The sequence below is a fragment of the Camarhynchus parvulus genome, chromosome 7 (assembly GCF_901933205.1).
Source record: "Camarhynchus parvulus chromosome 7, STF_HiC, whole genome shotgun sequence".
In the NCBI taxonomy this organism is placed as follows: Eukaryota; Metazoa; Chordata; class Aves; order Passeriformes; family Thraupidae; genus Camarhynchus; species Camarhynchus parvulus.
In genome coordinates, this window is record NC_044577.1 from 18,401,387 (window position 1) to 18,421,693 (window position 20,307).

The 20,307-nt window shown below is 37.3% G+C and overlaps 1 protein-coding gene across 1 annotated transcript in view; it reads right to left on the reverse strand.

Moving 5' to 3' along the window:
• MYO3B (myosin IIIB) overlaps positions 1-20,307 on the reverse strand; it is a 192,013-nt gene that overhangs the window by 141,757 nt on the left and 29,949 nt on the right. The window contains exons 7-9 of the mRNA XM_030952691.1: positions 19,974-20,073; positions 16,371-16,447; positions 4,168-4,313 (exon numbers count right to left, since the gene is read on the reverse strand). Coding sequence (XP_030808551.1) covers positions 4,168-4,313; positions 16,371-16,447; positions 19,974-20,073 — 323 coding nt within the window. The remainder of the gene's footprint in view (positions 1-4,167; positions 4,314-16,370; positions 16,448-19,973; positions 20,074-20,307) is intronic.

Consider the following 20,307-nt stretch of genomic DNA (forward strand, 5'->3'; position numbering starts at 1 on the left):
AATTATTTACCATGAGACTATTTTCAGCTTACTCCTTTAATTAGTTTAAACACTTCATATTAAGTAACTAAAATTGTATTAATTCTTTTGGATTTTGTTGTACAAAAACAACCAACTCTCAGCTATATTCGCCTACAACATACACTTGTGTTTCTTTACCACTCCAAGCAACAGCAAAAAAAGTGCATGCTACATGATATATTGGGATCATGTCAATACCAATGCAGACGGCAAAATTACAGAAAGGTTGGAATATGAGAGGCTGCAATATGAAAGGCTGTGCTAGAAAATGTTAGTATTTCAAATGTCTCCACAATGGATCTTAGCTGTTCAGATGGATGACACTACCTGCAGTACACCAGATGCCTCACAGGCATACACCAGAGCAAGGTGAAGGTGCAATGGGCTGTACCACAGTCACTCTGTCTACTGAAGTTATATTCTATTGTCTATTCTCTCTCTTGACACGATCATACCTTAAAAATGACAGTAATTGAATACTCTTGAAGAACTTCTTTGGAGTTTATTTACCAACATAAAAGGTGAGTGTATGGTGGCACAGAAAGTATGAAGATACTGCCTATGTACAAACTACCACAAAGCTGAAGTTGCAGTGGGGTTGGAGGTGGTTTGATCCTGATGGATGCAGGTCAGCTGCTGAAGCAGTCAAGCATCAGCGAATTCAAACTAATAAGTACTCCCAAGAGCTGTAAGTCTCAACACAGTACAACACAGGTTACAAACTGCACCATTCAATGACTATTCACAAGCTCAATTCCATTCCACTCCTGGCTATTTAACATGAATTAATGAAGCATGATAATTTTAAATGAAATTTCACTTAATTCTCAGATTTTGTGAGTTAGAAAATCAAATAGCCATTTTTTATCACCAATCAATTTTAAAACAGGTGCTTTCCACTGCTCTCAGAAGAACACTTGAGTGATAGACATGAGTGAAGAATTTGGGTTAATTTCTGTTAGTGTCAGCTGTCAGCGCAGCCTAGAGAAATTGCTCTTTACCATGTCCCTGTAAAAAAGACTTTATATATAGAGACAAATCCTGAAAAGCAAGATCTTTGCAACATGATCTGAAATTCCTCAATTTACACTAGTACATACATCCCCATCCACTCTTTCCAGACTACAATGTACCATTTTTATCTCCTCTTTGCCACACAATTTTTTATAGCCATTACTTTTCAAAATTTCAATTAATTGCCGGTGATTTGTCATGATACCCTCAGAGATAGTACTGAGATGATGTAGTATTTCTCACAAGATAACATAGTTTGAAGAATTTATGGACCTATTTTACTTTAAAAAGCTTAGGTGTAATGGTATTTGAGAATCTTTCATTTTGTAATATTTTTGCCAAAACCAACACACCTAAGTAGTGACAGCAGATGGAAGAGGTTAAAAGTATCAACTCCCAAATTACCAACATTGCTAGGCCACCTTCCTTTCATAATTTAGACCCTTCTGTTGGAGATTTGAAAATATATTCTAGGCAGATGACATGTTAACAGAATAATTTCATGGTTCAGTGTCTTCGCAGTATGATTTATCTCTTATCTCTAGGCACTGGAGGTCCCTTTTCAGGAGATTTATTAGTTAGATCCAAGAATCCATTTTGATGAGAGAGAATATGTGCATTATTGCAAAACAGAACCTTAACATTTGCTCTAAGATGCTGTCTCCTTCTCATTAGTTTTAAGAAAATTCCCATGCATGTGCCATCACAACTGTTTCTAAGATATTGCACCCTCATACAACAAAATGTTCACAAATGAAAGAGGTTTTCTTATTGGCATTAGTCCAGGAACTTGTACCCCTTGCTCTTCTAAACCTACACAATATACATAGAAATAAGGTCCAGAGTCTAATAAACATTTGATGTTAAAATTAACTAGCATTTTCCTTTTCACTCCACTTTTGCTATCGGATATTTGCTGCAGACAAATTTTGTAGGACAAGAAAAGTTTAACCATGGGAAGTTGCTTAAACATCTGGTTCACAGCTCAGGCCATATTATCAAAAGTATGAAGCTAATACTTAGATACCTCAAAAAAAACATTATGTTTTCAAAAACGCTTAGCATGCAGCATCTCCTGTTGTGAAATCCTAGCCAGGCTTTGAGGGAAGTGCAGCACAGTGGGATCACCTTCTTTCTTAAGCCCAAGTTTAAGCACTTGGTGATTTCTGAGGGTTCACCTGTCCTCTAGAAATAAGATATTTCGTTGAGATAAATTCAGTCCCCAGTCGCATTCTTTGTTGCTTGACCCAATGATAGAAAATCTGAATTTAAATGGGCATAAGACATCTTTTCTTCCCACAATGCCTGGTCCAAGTTACATAACACAGACGTGAACCTGGAAGCAGTTAAGTTTAACAGAAGTCCTTGACTGGAGTTCTACACAAGAAGATATCTCCAAAGATCTTGAGGGTATCCAACTGCTCTGACTGCCAGTACAAAACTATTCCTCTAATGGTTGATTCAAATCCCATAAAGTTGAAGTAAAGACTCATTGATTTAAATTATACTCATTTAAGACTAAGGTCTAGCTCTGCTGCTCACTGTGCTGGAATTCAATGCCAAGGCTAAAAGCACAATTGCCTCTCACTAGGAAAAAAGTGAGACTAAATGACTAAACTGACATAGAAACTTGACCATTTGAGAATGGATGAAGTCTACAGAAACACACACAGACATTTCTTATGCCACCCAGCACTCATCATAGTTCACTTCATCCAATAAGAATGTATAGTTAGAAGCAGCAGGGCTATAGCTCATATAATGCACAGCAGAGGAAAATATCTCAAAAACTGATACTATTCTATTTGGTAAATGTACACATTATTTGATTAATCAGATGGATAATTCACCTTTGTTTTGCTATGTCATACAGAGATGCAACAGCACATAGAGGAATAGGTAATCTGTAGACAGAAATCAAAGACTCTACATGCTCTCTTTTTTTGTATCTTCCTATAGCTTGCTCTTACTTTTGGTATCACTTCTGTCCTCTTAAATTGTTTTGAGCACTGATAAAATTTTTTAATATTGTTTTAGTAATCTGAAACCTCCCTTGCCTTAATTGCCCAGACATGTTTTACACTCAAGAAAAGGCAAGAAGATCAACTGCTGCTTCAGCATAAATAATTGTGGAGAGTGGTGGTAGTTCATGTCTGAGCTGGGGAGAAAGAGATAACTGTATGAGCCAGAACTCAGCACAACTGCATCTGCATATAAATAGACTTAATCAGAAATGCAAATTGCAATCAGATGAAATTTTAAAAGCCTATGATAACTGTGTAGATAACAAAAGGTCAAATACTTGTATTGCTGAAGGTTTTAAACTGTTAAGTCAGTGGTGATTCTTCATTAGCCAAAACGTGGAAAACACTAGTACATGCCAGCCTAATCAATAATGGACAATTTCTATATTTCCTCTATTATTATAACTGTTCTGTTGCTAAACTCTAGTTCACACTGTCAATCTCACTTATTCAGGAAGACTCAGTGAAATGAAAACAAATGAAATCAAATATAGACAGTATGAAATAATACAGTTAATTTACATTACTATATATAGAAAGGAATTTATATCCCTTTTTCATATCTAATCTAATATAATTCATATTGGATTGTCCACGGATGACAATCCAAATCTTCAAATTTTACATCCTCAGGTAAATGAAAAAATAAATTATGACTACAGTTTGCTGCCAGACTGCTTCATAGCACTGTCAAAACTGTATGTTTTTCTTTTACAGTAAACAAGCCCAAGGCTAAGGAACAATATTTGAAAACATTATTTAACAAATAATGTTAGATAAACAAATGTTGGCTTCGCCATTTGAAATAAACGTTTTCATCAGCAGTAGGTAAGAAAAGTTCTGTTGGAAGGAAGGTACCTGGATATTATATGATTTTATATTCTAAGGTTAGAATAAAATAAATAAGTCTTTATAATTTCAAGGAGTTCTAAATAAAAATTATTGTAGAAGACAGACTGAAAAAAATATCTTTAACATTAGAGATTTTTATTGTCTTTTTGTAGAAGAGATTCTTAGGATTTTAAGCAAACATTTGCCAAATAGTTCTCCTTTGAGTGGACTGCCTTTGAACAAACTAGTGAGTGAAGAGAGCCATCTAGTGCCATACCTTGGAATTTTAAAAAGGGTTTTCACCGGATGCATGTCAAATAAAGGAGGGTCTCCATCCCCCAGTTCAATAGCTGTTATTCCCAAGGACCACACGTCACATCGAGCATCATATGAGTAGTCATACTGCTGCTCACAAGCAATGACCTATCAGAGGAGAAGCAGAGAAACCAACACTTTAATCTAATTTGTAACTCATGTCATCCAATATAGCATGAAAGTACTTTTTTGAGTCATGTCTAAAATGCTATGTAGCTATCAAATCCATATCATTTTTGCCTGTATATACCAGACAAAAGAAACATTACAAAAAGGTAACAGCAAATTAGAACTTCTCTTTTGTTTGTTTTCTTTAAAAACAATTTCTCTCTTTTTAAAAAAATATATTAAGGTCCGGTGGATGCTTCAAATATCTATACAAAGAACATCAATAACAAATTCTTTTTGCAAGAATGACTTACAGGGGCCTATTATAATAGCAGAGAATCCTATTGCTGTTATTCTTATTAACTTCCATGACTATTCATGAGGATAGACTGATTTGCACAGTTTGTTTTTAGATAAGGATATTCCATCAGAAATTTCTGCCCTTTTCTGTTGTTGTTCGTTTGTTTTCTGTTTTGTTTTGTATTACTGCATTTGAGTAGTTATAAAAATCTTAGACAGAAAACCATGTACCTTGTCTAAGAAAAATGGAAGCAAGCAGGAATCTTTCCTTGGATATCAGAACTGTTTTACATCACAGACTTAATGCACACTGATCACATTCTAATACACTAACTATTCATGTCAGCTGAATCTAAATGCCAGATTCAAATCAAAGTTTAAATTTAGCCTTTATATTTACAAAGGGATGAGACAAAAATTGCAGCTTCACTGCAATAAAATAATAATTTTCTTACTATTTGGAATTGTGTCTCAAGTTTGTCTTCCCAAATCTCATCAATTAAACAATTACTTTAAAATAATTTGTTGGATCCTGGCAATTGCTAGTAAAAGCTATGAGAAAAACCATGAAAGTTTATAAAGTATCTTTAATAATTTGTACTTAAGATAAAAATAACATGTCCTAGGGTGGCTGTACCTATGTTCTAGAAGAGATTTTATATTTTTTTAACTTCTGTATTACTTCTCCATTCCTGTGTTAGGGCTTCAGCTTGGAACAACACTTTGCACAGATTGCAACATGCAGGTCAGCAAAGAGAGTAGCTGCTGGCAGAGCCACCTGTTATAAAAAAACCTTTCCTGGAGAAGCTGCTGATTCCATCTTAAGCTCTTAGTTACTTTCTCCATAAACTGCCCCTAACAATGGCACTCCTGACTCTGGCAGTGATTCTATCCAACGTGCCCATAGAAATTCTCTCTCTTATTTGGAACTCACGACCCCACTGTAGTGCACTCATCATTTATTTTATCAGAACAGAAATCGGGGTGTTGAACACAGTTAGAATAATACTGAAATGTTTGGGGGTGGGGGAGGTTTGCAATAAAGTTGCACATCAGTTAATTCCTTTTCTTTTCCTAGGGCAAATCAGTCAAGAAAAATGAAGACCCTTCCAGATTTTTTATCAATGTTTTGACAAGTGTTAAGATCACTCCTTCTCCTCAATTTTTTCAGTCAGTATTCCAGAGAAAGGGGAAAAATGAAAGTCATGACCACAAAATAGGATTCCAAGACTTTTTCCTTCAACTTGAAGAGCCAGAGCTTTGTTAGTTAATCTGGTGTTTTTCAAATTTGTCACACGAAGATCATTTCTCCATCTCCCTTCTCTTCATCAACAATGCCACACACATAGCCGGTCTCCCACATTCAAAGATATCATGATCTTTCCTTACAAGCACATCACAAATGTTTCTAACTACAGGACAATGACAAACTTTGCTGTGTATCTTGGTCTTACAAAGTTTAACAAACTACACTAATAAGTCTTAGAGCTTTTTTCATCTCCACAGTGTATTACCTACCAAAGAAAAAGGAATGTATAATACATCTTTGTGTCTTCTGCTCCACACCTAACTGATACACCTCCACTACACGGTAGTATAATGATACTATGGCAAAGTACTGCCATTCTAACCCAGAGGAATTGGACACCATTAAATTCTCCTCCATTCTATTATAGAGGCTATGGTGATTGTTTTTGAAAAAATATTCCCCTTAATATATATTCTTTTTATAAAAGACATTTAGCCAGTGGACCATACAAACCAGCATGTTTTAGACCATTAGCTTGATGACAGTGAGATTAGCCTCACAGAAAAGATACAAAATTAACTACTGTCTTCACCCATCATGCAGAATGTACATGTATGTAACAATCACTTTGGTTTGAAATGAGTATTCAATTTCTATGGAACTTATTATTAGAATCTTGCCAATTTATACCCCTCAGAGAAATGCAGATGCGACTAATTTCAGTTTTTAAAACAAGAATCAAATTTTTCAGTCTTTTCCTTGATGAAAGGTGTGCATCAGCAGTTTCCTTAATGTGTTGGCAAGACAGTGTAGCAGAGCACACTCTCTTGCAATGTGAAGAAGAGAGTGTTCTTTAAGTCGCAGTTTGCAAGCCAGTCAAGTCCTCAGGAATGCCCCAGTCCTGTATTGCCTTGAAAACTATTGCTACTCCCTGCAGAGCAAAAATCTCTTAAGAGACAAACCAAAAGGGGCTATTGACTTTCTTTATATTCCTGTCTCTATCAGGAACTCAGAGGCACTTCTTTTTTTTTTAAACATCTCTACTTTTCATCGGCGTTTTGGAGCTGAGAGTGCCACTCAGCACTGCTAAGGCCTGCTCTGCCCAGGGGAGTATGAAGAAAGAGAGCCCAGAAGACATGATCTGAAACTGCAGAACATGCTTCTCCCTTTCTTTTCTTGTGCAAAGACCACAAATTTTTACCAATTTGATATCCAGCAAAATCCTCCCCTGCTTGTAAAAGTGAAACAGAAGACATAGTTTGCTTTGCTGCAAACATTATGTTCATGGCAAAGCCTCAGGGGGTGATGTAGCTATCTTGAGATTTGCTAGAAAACATCACAGGAATAAACACCAAGTCTTTCACTCCAGCATGGGCTGGCTGCATGTACACAGTGGCCTGGGTTGCTAAGGAGACAGGCTGTCATCTTTTGTTTTAGTTGTAATTTCATCACAATTTCATGCCTAGTCATACTGCTGTAGGTTGAAAAGCATTCAAACACCAGACAGAGAAACAGAAAGTGTGATGGTGGTTGTCAACACTAATAGTGCTGAGGGTCACATTGGTACAAAATGAGGGGATAGGGAATTCACAGGTCTGGGAAAATTGTACATAAACTAATCAGTCACACTAAGTGGAGGGAATTTAGAGAAGTCGCTGCCTAGGCATTCTGTGGGATTTATAAGTTGTACAGAAACACAAAAATTCAGAGACACCCAAGATGACTTATATCTTGACAAGAACATTTTATATTCAAGGATATAATTCTGCTTGTTCTGAAATCAATATAAATATTTCTCTGAACTTCAGCAAGTGCAGCAGCAGATCAAAGGTGGATTCAGAAGAAGGAAAACAGTTAATACAGAGAACTACCTATTATTTGGACAGTGGTCATACTGACTTGCACAAAGAGAGGAAGCTACACACATGCTTAGGTGAAGCAAAATACATCAAACCCTTTAAAGTTTACAGAGAATTATTAGAAGTGAACTTACTTTCACTTTGCCTCAGTAAATACAAAGCAGAGCTGCAAGCACAGCCTAACAACAGCAGTGCAGATGTGCTACCTGGAGAGGAGTGATGCACAATCAGCGCTGCTGACCCTGCGGGAAGGAGCCTGGAGCCAGCAGGGCTGCAGCTGCGGGGTGAGGCGGGGCTGGCTCAGCTGACAGAGCCAGGCAAGCAGCTTATGTGGCTGTGAGCGCTGCTGAGAAGCACTGCACAGGGAAAATGAATGGGGCACCAAGCTGTCACCCTTGCTGCAAGGAAAACAAGACTGCCAGCCGTGCCAGACAAGTGAAATCAACCAACTGAACTTCTGGGCTCCATCTGACACTACACAACCCAACTTCACTTGTTTACATTGGAAACAGAATATTAAATATTCTTCTAATTCCTATGTACCAAAACCAAAAAAGCCTTTCGTGATAGCACATAGCAGCACTGGGGGATATTGAATTAGACAAACCAAAGTGACACTTATCTATCTCTATCTCTCCATCACTGCCTCTTTCCCTCTTTTCCTTCCACTATTCAAGCACATTCGTATATTGAATAAAAAGCAATTTTGTGATTGAAATTGGTTCCATATTCCTGCATTTTCTTATTTGGATTTCAGTTCCTTATTTTGTACCATTACACAAATGTTTCCATAGTATATCGGAAAATTATTTCATTGTTATAAATTTTTCCAAAATAAGTAGTAAATAACACTTAAAACAAGTCCTATAAGTAATTATCACAAGTAATATTGATTTATTGTAAATTAATTATATGTCAAGCAGTCGAATTTTACCAGCTGTGAGGAATCAATTTTTATTTTAACTCACCCAAGGGAAATATTCCTGAGACCATTAGACTGCTCTGGCAACAGGCTACATTTGTAGGGAAACGTAATATCTTTTATTGGACCAAATTATATATTAAGGAAAAGCAGGCTTCCAAGCACAGATATCTTGCCTTTATACCATGAGACCATCACAAACTCAATACTAGTCATAATAATGCAACTGGCACATTATGCTTCTGATCTAGAGATGTACTCCTGACTAGTAAGTATACATACTACACACCTCACACAGATTTTCAAATGGTCTTTCACACAGAAAGCAAAAACTAAGAGCTCCTCCTCCTCCAGCCTCTTAAGTAAACATATTTCATGTACGCAACTTAGTGCAGACCCACATGGTATTGAACTGATTTTCTCTGATGTTTTGGGCTTGTTGCTTTGATTTGTCTTTTAAATCTTTTAACACCCTACATGAAAGCTTTACAACCCCTCCATAGCTGTTGAAACAAAATAGAAGCAACTCTTCCACAGCCCTTCACAAGACTACGGCTATGTCATCAATGCTACTGGCAATGCTCCCTGAGGTTTCCTCCAGCTGCCATGTACTTTTCACTTCCATGCTACCCCATGCTCTCCTGGAGGCAAAGGAGGAGGGGATGTATTCTGCTAGATCCTGCTCTTGAGAGAGAGCTTGCTGGTGCTGTCCTGCTGTGCTCTCTGCCTCTCTTGTAAGTAATGTCCTTTAAAGTTTGAAACCTCTGTGTTTCATTTCAGACTTCTAAATCCACTGCTTTCGTTATGGACTTTAAGCAACTTCAGTATAACTCCTTACTACAGCAGATTGTTAAAGCTTCAGTTTGAGAGTCACAGAAAAGAAGAAAGCAGGGGAAAAACCAGGAGAGTAAACGAAATTTCCTTCATTTCTTTGAAGAAATAAAAATCTGTATTCAGAAAAAGAAATCTATTTTAAAATCATCTGTCACTCTCAGAAGGTGGCATCTCAGAGTCACAGGCATTTCAACCATGTGCAGCCATTTAGAGACTTAATTCTACCCCTGACCTGCTGGAAGTTCTCAAGCAAATCACTTCACTTCTATGTCTCTCAGTTCTCCCATGCAGTCTTGCCCTATCTATTTAGAGCAACTGTTCCCACTCTTCCCCCCATGCCTTCCCACACTTACACTTCTGCAGTTCCTCTGGCATGCCTATTCCTAGTTGCACATGAAGCACAGCTCTGCACTCAAACACAGTGCTGCATTTCGAGAGGACAGCTAGTATTTCCTAAAAATAATTGCCAGTACACTGCAGTGTCCCAGCACCTTAACCTCCCGAAAACCAGGATGGAATTTCATAATGTATGTCAAGAGGGAAATTTCTTTTCACCCTAGGCTTAATATAGTATCATCTATGTGGCAAATTATTTAATGCTACTTACCTTCAACTTTAACATTTATTTATTGCATTTATTATTTTTACCCTTTAAATGTGCAGAATTTCTAAATATATCACTGTTGATTAATCATGATGCCAGATTCTATAAAAGTTCTATAACAGCAGCAGCAGATTTGTTTCTATCAGTAAAGTTTTACTCTGAGGACAGTTGTTTGGGGGTTTTGTTTTTAAATTATGCTTTCAATCTTATCTCATGTACTGTAATTTACAAGGTAAAAAGACTAGAAAACTGAAAAGCTGTAGTAACAGCTAATTTAATCATCTATCTCTTATCATTAGGTATACGAGAATTGTTATTATACTTTCACAGAAGATATTAAAATATTTTCAAAACTTTCCTAATTAGAAAAGGTGTAATATTATTTATCACAAAATAAGCATACTTTTCCACTGTAAAACTGTTTTCAAATGGCTTTCAGGCAGAAAAGTAAGGGTATATCCATTCTTGAGATCTATATCCTATTTATACTAAGTGGCGGATTCCTACAGTTCATTATAAATCAGCGTGCACAAAACTCCTTGCTCAGGTGGCAATTAAAAGTATAGTGAAAATGTGCATATGCAAAAAGCTAATTTTAGCAAATTGACCTTGAATCTCTTGATGTAAGCAAAGGGCTGACAAACAGAATAGGCTGAAATATGACGAGACTATACTAAATTGCTTCATTGGAATGTATCACTGTACCTGTTTAGAGTTAATTAAGAACATGAAAGGAAAGATGGAGAGGGACTTTTTACAAGAGCATATAGTGACAGAATAAGAGGGAATGGATTCAAACTGAGAGAGAGTAGGTTTAGGTTAGACATTGGGGAAAAATTCTTTACTGTGAGGGTGGTGAGGCACTGGAACAGGCTGCCCACAGAAGCTGTGGATGCCCCATCCCCGGAAGTGTCTAAGGTCAGGTTGGATGGGGCCCCAAACAACCTGGTCGAGTAAAAGCCGTCCCTTCCTAGGGCAGAGGACTTGGAAATAGATGATCTTTAAGGTCCCTTCCAACCCAAACCTATGATTCAGTAAGTCCAGGTTAGTGATGGGATTACCTTTTCTATGCCGTTTTCCCAATTCAGTATTTAAACTGCACATTAAATGTATTTACAATTAATTTTTTTTCCCAAATTCTAAGACCTGAATACAGCCCTTATTGTTATAAATAGTGGCTTCAGCAGAAAAGTTGATGCAAGGTTTTTGCAAAATTATATTTTTCTCTTTGTATATTTTTAAACTACATTAATGCAAGTTACTTATTGGGGTGCTTTTTTACCAGCTAGTTTTGTTAATTTTTCATTAGATTATGCAGACACACAACTTTGTACTGAAACAACGCAAATATTATTAATTGTTTCGGGATTAGACTTTGTTCACACACACATGATCAGATTTAAAGTTTAAAAAGAATACAAAGGAACTTTGGGAAAAGAAAGACAATTTAAGCTATTCACCTACTGTTCTAACACTCTGAAAATTTATTCTGATCCTCAGATGTATTGAATTTTATCCCAGGAGAATGCCTTGATTCAGCAGGAGAAAGGGAAACTGTGTGTGGGGCAATCTTACTGATCACTGTTACCTCCTGCCAGCACGGTAACAAATATACAAAACACAGAGTTGAAACAGCTTTAAATAATACTGTGACATCTGAAATATCTCTGAAAATAGGAAAACAGACCCAAGATTTTACCTGGTTAACTCATTATTACAGAATTCGTATATCTTTACCACAATATCACAGCCTTTCCTACTCATGAGTCATATGTCATATTCCAACACCTAACCCTTCAAAGGATCAATTATGTTTTAATTATGTTCCTTTTAAAATATAAATATACATTCACCAGTGTCATTTTTAGGAGCTATTAGTAAAATATAGCAGCATATTCCCTGCAGTTCTAAATTATCTTCAGCATCTCTCCAGTTCTTTCTGACTTCAAGTATCTTGTTCTATTTCCATTCTTAAAACTAAATTTGGGCCAAACATGTACATATATCTCTACATGGAACACATCATCTTGAGTGTGATCACGTGGTATATATAGAACAAGCAAGGGATCCTACCCAGCCAGGAAGGGCAAGTTCTGCCTGAAAAACTCAACCTCCTTCTTTGGCCAGGTGATCTGCCTGGTGGGTGAGGGAAAGGCTGTGGATGTTGTTTACCTGGACTAGATGGTCCTTTGACACAATCTCCTAGAGCACACTCCTGCAAAAGCTGGCAGCACAGGGCTTGGACCGGAGCACTCTTTGCTGCGTTAAGAACTGGCTGGATGGCCAGGCCAGAGAGTGGTGGAGAATGGTGCTGCATCCACCAGTGGGTGTCTGCTCACTTGTGGTGCCCCCCAGGGATCAGTGTTGGGCCCAGTCCTGTTTAATATCCTAACTGATGATCTGATTAAGGGGATTGAGCATGCAGCACTACAGGATGGGGGCAGAATGACTGGAAAGTGGCCCAGTGGGAAAAGATGTGGGGGTGCTGGTCAACAGCAGCTGAACATGAGCCAGTGTGTGCCCAGGTGGCCAAGAAAGCCAGGGGCAATCCTGGCCTGTATCAGGAATAGTGTGGCCAACAGGGCCAGGACAATGGCTCTCCTCCTGTACTCAGCACTGGTGAGGTCACACCTTGGGTGCTCTGTCCAGTTCTAGGCACCTCAGTTGAGAAAGAACATTGAGGTGCTGGAACAGGTCCAGAGAAGGGCAATGAAGGTGCTGAAGGCTGTAGAGCACAAATCCCATGAGGAGCAGCTGAGGGAGCTGGGGTGCTTAGCCTGGAGGAGGCTCATCACTCTCTACAACTTGCTGGAAGGAGGGCATAGCCAGGGGAGGGGCAGGCTCTTTTTCAAGGCAATCTGATCCAGGACAAGAGGTCATAGTCTTAAACTTGTGACAGGAATGGTTTAGGTTGGACATTAAGAAGAATTTCTTCACAGCAAGGGTGATTAAGCATAAACATTAAACATGGACTGCCCAGGGAGGTGGTGGAGGCCCAATCCCCAGAAGTGCTTAAGGAAAATGGATGTGGCACTCAGTGCCCTGGTCTAGTTGACATAACAGTTCATCAGTGGCTGGACTCAATGATCTCAGAGGTCTTTTCCACCTACTTGACTCTGTAACCCTGTTATTCTATGATATTCTAACTGAGTTTGTTTCAAGAGTCAAGTTTTCAGCTAGATCATGATAATCTACTCATATGTGTGGAAAAAGAAATCTGCAACTCTATTTGAACTAGGTTTTGTTCGGTTGTGCACTGGAAGTTGAACACGAGACATGTTAATGCTTAAAACCACAGATGTTAAGGCAGTTCACTACAAAAGCTTCAAATCTGATTCATCCTGCTAGCACATAACACAATTTATTTCAGCACAACAGAAGCAGATTCTAGGTAATTTAAGTGTTCGATAACAGGCAGTTTTAAACATACTAACACTATCCTGCCTTATTTATCTTTTATTGGTATGCTGAAACAATTCAGTGTTTCAGTTTCTGAAAGTCTACATTTGTAAGCATGAAAAAATATTAATTAGGTTAAAAACAATTATTCATTTTCAGTAAGTCTGCTTTAAAGCTCTCAAACTGACTTGTCCTTGTCACGTTCTCTGTTGCTTCCTCACAGCCTAATTTTTACCTGTATTTTCATTTTTCAGCAAAATTTTTGTGAATCACAAGCTCTGCTCAAAACAAATGCTCAAGGACAGATCTTTTTTGTCCTGATACTGCTAAGCAAGCCTCAGAGTCATCAGAAAAAAAGGAGCCAAGATGCTTGAGTCACTCAAATATTAAGCAGTTAAGCTGCTACTTTGAATGCTGCCAGTAAGAACATTGAGTTGAACCCCTTCCTTACACCACCCTCACACACTGCTATTTTCCTATGAGCCTCTGCTATTTCAAGTACCATGCCATATAATCCCTTTGAAATATTTTGCAAACTTAATCTTAAAATGTGGTTTTCTTCATTTTATAGACCATTCATGACCCAGGTTGATCCAGTGATTCCAGTTTTCAGTGTGTTTGTCTCCTGCTTATATCCAGTTATTCCTATCTGGCAGCTTGAAACATCCTGCATCATTCTTCTCCAGGTTTTATTTTCTTGGGGTTTACACTGCAAAATATTTCCTGTCAGTTTTATTCTACTCTGAAACACTACTTTAGTCTCCCTCCAAGGCAAGCTTGTTCATCTCCCCTCTTCACTCACTGCCAGATGAGATCCCACAATTACCTTATGCATTGACTGAGGTACCTATGTTTCACATGTAGATGAAGTCCAATTGAAAAAAAAATCCTTCATGCTTTTTATTTTTTGATTAATAACATTTCATTTCCGTTCAGTTATTTTAAGATATTTTGGGGTTTGAAATAAATTCTATCCCATGTCAAAAACCTTTAGGCAGGAAGACTTTTTGTAAATGAGTGCAAAAAACTGAGTTAAGTGCCATTCTAGCATTTACTGATCTCACCACAATCTCATCTAGAAAAACACTCTTCCTAATAAACTGTTACCCAAGCATACCTTTTCATTTTCTTTTCATTTTATTGCAGTCCTAATCTTCCATCTTCTACACAAAAATCTGGGTGCATATTTTAAAAATACCAGAAAGATCTCCCCAGAAGTAAACTGCAGCCATCCTGCACGTCACTTGAAACCTGTCATTTCTATGAGCAACTGCAGTGATCTGAGCAAGCATGTTATGCAACCTGTCATTTAAAAGCCGTTTCAACAACAGCATAATAGATATCTAAGCACCTTACAGCTGTTGTGCAGATTGGCACACCTATGGAGCCTGGTGTGTCTCACACAGGCACGTAAATGCAATATGGGTTACTATGGTTATGCTACTGGGTTGGTTCTTTCAAGAAATCTTTTCAAAATAGGAAGAATTCGAAGCTACACCTGTTTCTGTTTGATATGCCATGTACATAACATACCTTGATTACATATGTGCTGTACTTTCAAGACAAAATTTTTCAGATCAAAATATCTGCTTATCTGTTTGGCTTTCTGCCACGAGAATAAATACCTTCCACATGGCAGGGAAAATAAATTTGGTATAATTACTGCCCTTGATGGCAATTATTCAAGCAAAACAGTACCATGAAAATAACCTATTATAATCCATGTTCAATAAAATCTTTCATAATATGTCCATTATTATCCAGAGAAGTATTTTATAGAGGTCTCATTTTAGAAATGTCTCCAACCACGGTGATTCCATAAATAATGCTTTCACAGTGGTTTCTAAGGTATCTTGTGTCTCCTTTGTGACGTAAACTGGTTGTTATGGAGATGGTGAAATATCAACCACTCTTTGTGAGACTGTGCAAGATCAATTTTAGACCCCTTACTGCAGTGTATTTTCTCTGCTCAGCTATAATCAGCCTTCCTTAGCAACAACAACAGATGTATAAAAATTATGAAATGTTTTAAAACAAATGTTTGCACAATACTTTTAACTCTTCAACCTACAGAAATAGATCTGTGTGCATTTGTAATATATGAAATTACATCCCAAATTCCCCAAAACTCACATGGCCTTTAACAGAAAAGAGGCTTGTACTGTTACAAAGGCTGAACAACTTACAGACAGACAACTCCTGTTTCAATCCTTGTTTTTAAATTTCATAATCCATATCTTTCTGAAGTACTTTGTGCTCCTTAAAGCAGGGAGTGCGAAGATTGATATCTTGTAAAGATAAAACACATTGTTGAACAAACATTACTTTGGTCAAGTACAAACTTTTGTTCAACAGTGTGTTAAAACTTTTTGGAGCTTCATGAAATAGAAGGCAAAGGGTTATGTCTGGATTGCAGTATGTAAAATTATCTAAGTAAGATACTTTAATATGGACCAAGCTACCTGCATATTATTTTTATCCATTTTTAAATCTATGCTAGCCCATGTGTCTAAGTTTAAAGGCCCCAGTTAATGATTAAGGTTAAAGATCACATAGGTCAGTCAGGGTTTTGCAGCGTGCAAGACTGGAAAGAAGGAATTCCTCCTTCTCCCCCCAGTCTGTATTTACACCACGGACAAGCATCCCAAAATATACAATATTTGCCTGGAAAGTCATAACATGGAAACACTACAGAGAAGAAAAGAATGCTTATTAGAAATCCATTTTGTTTACTCTAATAGTATATGACTTTTACTGAACAGAGGACAAGATGTAAAGCAGAAACACAGCCATAAGGGAGGGACGAAAAGATCCCTCCTACCACGGGGAAGTGGCAACAAAGTGTATATTACCGTGAAGGGAGACAAGCCAGAGAGGCACATTTGCCTACCTCAGGTGCCATCCAAAAGGGGGTTCCCACCGAGGTGTTTCTACGGAGCCTCGTGCTGGTGAGCTGCGCTGAAACACCTACAACAAAAGAGAGCAAAGAAACTTGCCTTCAAATTCATTGTCATTTTGGTAAGTTTATTTCACGCATCTGGAAAACAAAATCCAAACCTGTGAGCACAGGTGCAGAATGCCTGGCCAAAGTAGGTGCAAATTATTTCTTTGGTTGATTTCAGCTTGCTGTTTTCTTCAGAGTTTATCAGAGATTTTGTGGGTTTTTTGTGAATGACTCTTAGTTTGAAGCATTTTTATTCGAACTCCAAAATTCCATTCTCACATAAATATCCCAGATTTCTTTCTGCTGTTTTCATAAGTATAAATGGGAACTATTAAAATTACAACTTGACTTTAAAACTTCTGTTTCAGAAATGTACTGCCTGAACATCACAAACAGAGAATTTGTTCACTAGTTCAACAAAACACTTATGCATCTGCTTAAATCTTTCCCTAATGAGAAAAGCTCAGAAGCTCAAGCTCACTCTGCAGCTTGTACTTAGGGAATTAAACACATACTTAAAACAAAACATTAGCTTCAGAGCTTTGCTGACTGCAGCTGGACTACTGAAGCACAACTGGAAAAAACCAAAAGAATGAACTGGAGTGCAATCAAACAACGTTAACAAATCAGAATGAACTTCGACAGCAAATCTTCTGTGCTCTGGTCAACATATAATTGAATGAGTTCAGTTCAGTAGCATTCCAATGAGGTGACACAAAGCCAATAGTAACTTAGAAATACATTTTGCTTTAACATTTTTTAAAAACAAAAGCCACAGTGGTTTGCTCTTTTGGCATTACCCAGAGACAAAAGTGAGCAGAAACACATATAACGCGGATTGACTGCTGCCAATAAATAAAAAAATTAGACCCATAAGTTAAATAGTTTGATTTCTGATTCCAAAATTCAATTTTATATTTGTTTATATTTGTTTTTAATTTTTCAGTGTAATTGCAAGCCTTCAGTGATTTTGTGAGTACCACTGGAAACAGTTAAGGGCTAGCACATACAACAAGCCTCTGTTCATTCCACTGTGATCTCTCTTCAGTCACCTTAATTCACAGCTGCTATCTAGGGATATTCCAAAACAGAATACCAAAGAGCTGAGAGAGGGTGAGCATGAGCATAAATGAATGATAAGTTGCAGACATTTTAGGTCAATTTACTGTGACCACCATTTATTCAAATATATTATGCTGTTGACAGCAGTTGAGGGAAGAAATGTGTGTTATGTTGAAGAAGTCATCCAGTAAAGAAAAGCCTCAATTAAAGATCTGTGTAACCCTCTTTGTAGCCTAATATCCATATGTACAACCTTGAATATGAAGCAGCTTTTTTAAAATCAAGATTCTGCCTCATTCTCTCGACTGAATGGATAACATTCACTGAATAGGTCATAATTTAATTTTTTTAACCCCCTTGATTTGAATTCTCATTTCTTATTTAATATATCCAATCCTATAGTAAATTTTAAATTTTTTTTTGACATATTTCCTTCCCCACTCACCAAGCAACAAATCTACTTAACATTCCCACAAAATGGCAGAGGATTATTAGCTCCAGGGATTAACCTAAAAATATCCAAAGCATCCACTGTGTTTGGGTACTTAATCTGAGATCTTTCAGTTGTCAGGCATTCCACAAGCCTCAAGTACAGCTATAACAGATCTAACAAATCTCAGCTGCAGTTCAAGAACACACAGCTCTTCTGCAAAGCAGGACAAGATGTTTCAAACTGACTATTGGGAAAATGAGGAACTGAGTTTGCTGTAAGTGACCCTCCAGCATCACAGAGAAACACAAGCAGAAGCAGGAAAAATCTCCAATTTGATGTCAATCAACTGTCTCAACTGCGAGTCCCTTCTCTTCCTGAATTCCTTGCAATTTCACTATTTATCTTCTACTTTCTGCAAAAATGAGACAAAAAGTTCTACAAACAATATCACCTGTGACTCAGTCCTAAATCATTCCCAGAGACTGTTCTGTGGCTACAGCAGTGGACTAAGACAGGAAAAAGAGCAACTTAATAAAAGCTTGGCATCGGATACTTCTTTAGTCAGAAAGCCCATGGATATATTGGCATTTCTTGGCATTTCCTAACTGTTAAGCAGTAGGGAACACTTGAGATTTAAGTCTCATATTTTTCTGAGCCTGTCATATTTCCTGCAATTTTCTAGTGCTACTACCCTAACATACAAAGTAAGAGAAAACCCCTGAAACCTAAATTATAGACTCAGAGAGACACCAGAAAGATTGGGAGTCTCAGTTTCACTGGATGTGCCACTTGAGGTTGGAGCACTGGTCTGTCTTTAAAGCCTTTAATACATCTGATAAAAACATTTTCTTTTGGGGAGAAAAGCCAGCTTTTCCCATAATGGAGTGAAAACAAAGATTAGACTGCCAAAATTCCCCTAAATGAGAAGGGATCGTCCTCTTTTCTATTAGGTCAGGGACTCACTCCAAGTTTTGCTTCAGGTCATATGTTTCTCCTGGCACTATTTTAATTGCTGCCTTTACAATTCAAAATAATGAAATTTTGTCCCTAGAATATACTAAGAAATGTCTTATCTGACAACTTACTTTAGCATCTTCAATATATAGGTGTGTTAAACAACTTATAATACCATGACATCACCAGTACACAATTTTCTTTCCACTGCATAAATTTAATATTTTAGGATTTTTAAAAAATATTATTTGCAGATTTTTTGACATATATTCTACCCTACTCTCATTTTGTGAACATTTTTCTTTACCTTCATGCACTGCTAAACAAACATATCACTCATACACTACTTTCAGTGGCGATTACCTTACGCATTATATGGTTTCATTAATAAATCGTATTACTAACGATCTGCTCCTGCTACTTTTAATAAAATTGTCCACTCCCTTGCATACATATCTGAGGGACAAAAGTTTTGTTGTTTTTTTTTCTTTCTAAATGCGCATTGAAAGGAATAAAATTTGAACTGACTTTAAACCTATTGCCAAGTGTGTTTCTACCACCCTCCCTCCCTTTGTCTCTCTTGTTTCTTATGACATATCCAGACTGGCAATGCTCAAATCTAAGAGCAATAATCAGTAATTAAATGGATGTTGGGTTTTGGACCCAAGGGACTATTTTACCTTCTGCTCAGAGGGGAAAAAAATATGCTTAAGGCTATCAAAAGCGATTTCAGAAAGAATGTTTCCTTTTCATATGCAAAAGACAGAATATCTAAATTTAAATTAGGAGGACAACTGCCCTGAAACTGACATTTCTTCTAAAATGCTAAAGAGCTTTGTAAATAAAATGATAACTTCAGAATTTTAAATATTATTAAATTATGTTTAAGCTTTTAAAAATTAAAACTTTATTACTGATTTTTAGTCAGAAGTTTTATTCTTGCTATGATCAGGTTCCTTTTGCATTTTCCCTTCTTAAAATAATTCTGAGCATGCTCCTGAAAAAGTCTCGCTGTGACATTCTGCCTTCCCAGGGGAAAGTGAACAGAGCCTTTGGCTAAACTGCATGTATCAAGAAAACAAAGGGGAAGTGGTCATTACCAAAGTCAACGAGCTTGACTCCACCTTCTGTTGTCAGGAGAATGTTGTTCCCTTTCACATCCCGATGAATGATCCGGTTATTGTGTAAATGCTGAAGGCCCTATATACCAGCAGTAACAAAAATAAGTTTATTCCCTTGTTTAAAAACAATTACCCTGCTATTAGGGAATGTAATGAAGAAAATCTGCACAGGCTCTACAGAAACAGCTGTCCACTGCATGACATGTCTTTATACAACCCCTGCTGTTGTAACAGCCCGTGTAATATTGTTTCCATTCCCACGCTCTATAAATGGAGAATGCACGTATGCAATAAGTGAATTGCACCCTCTGCT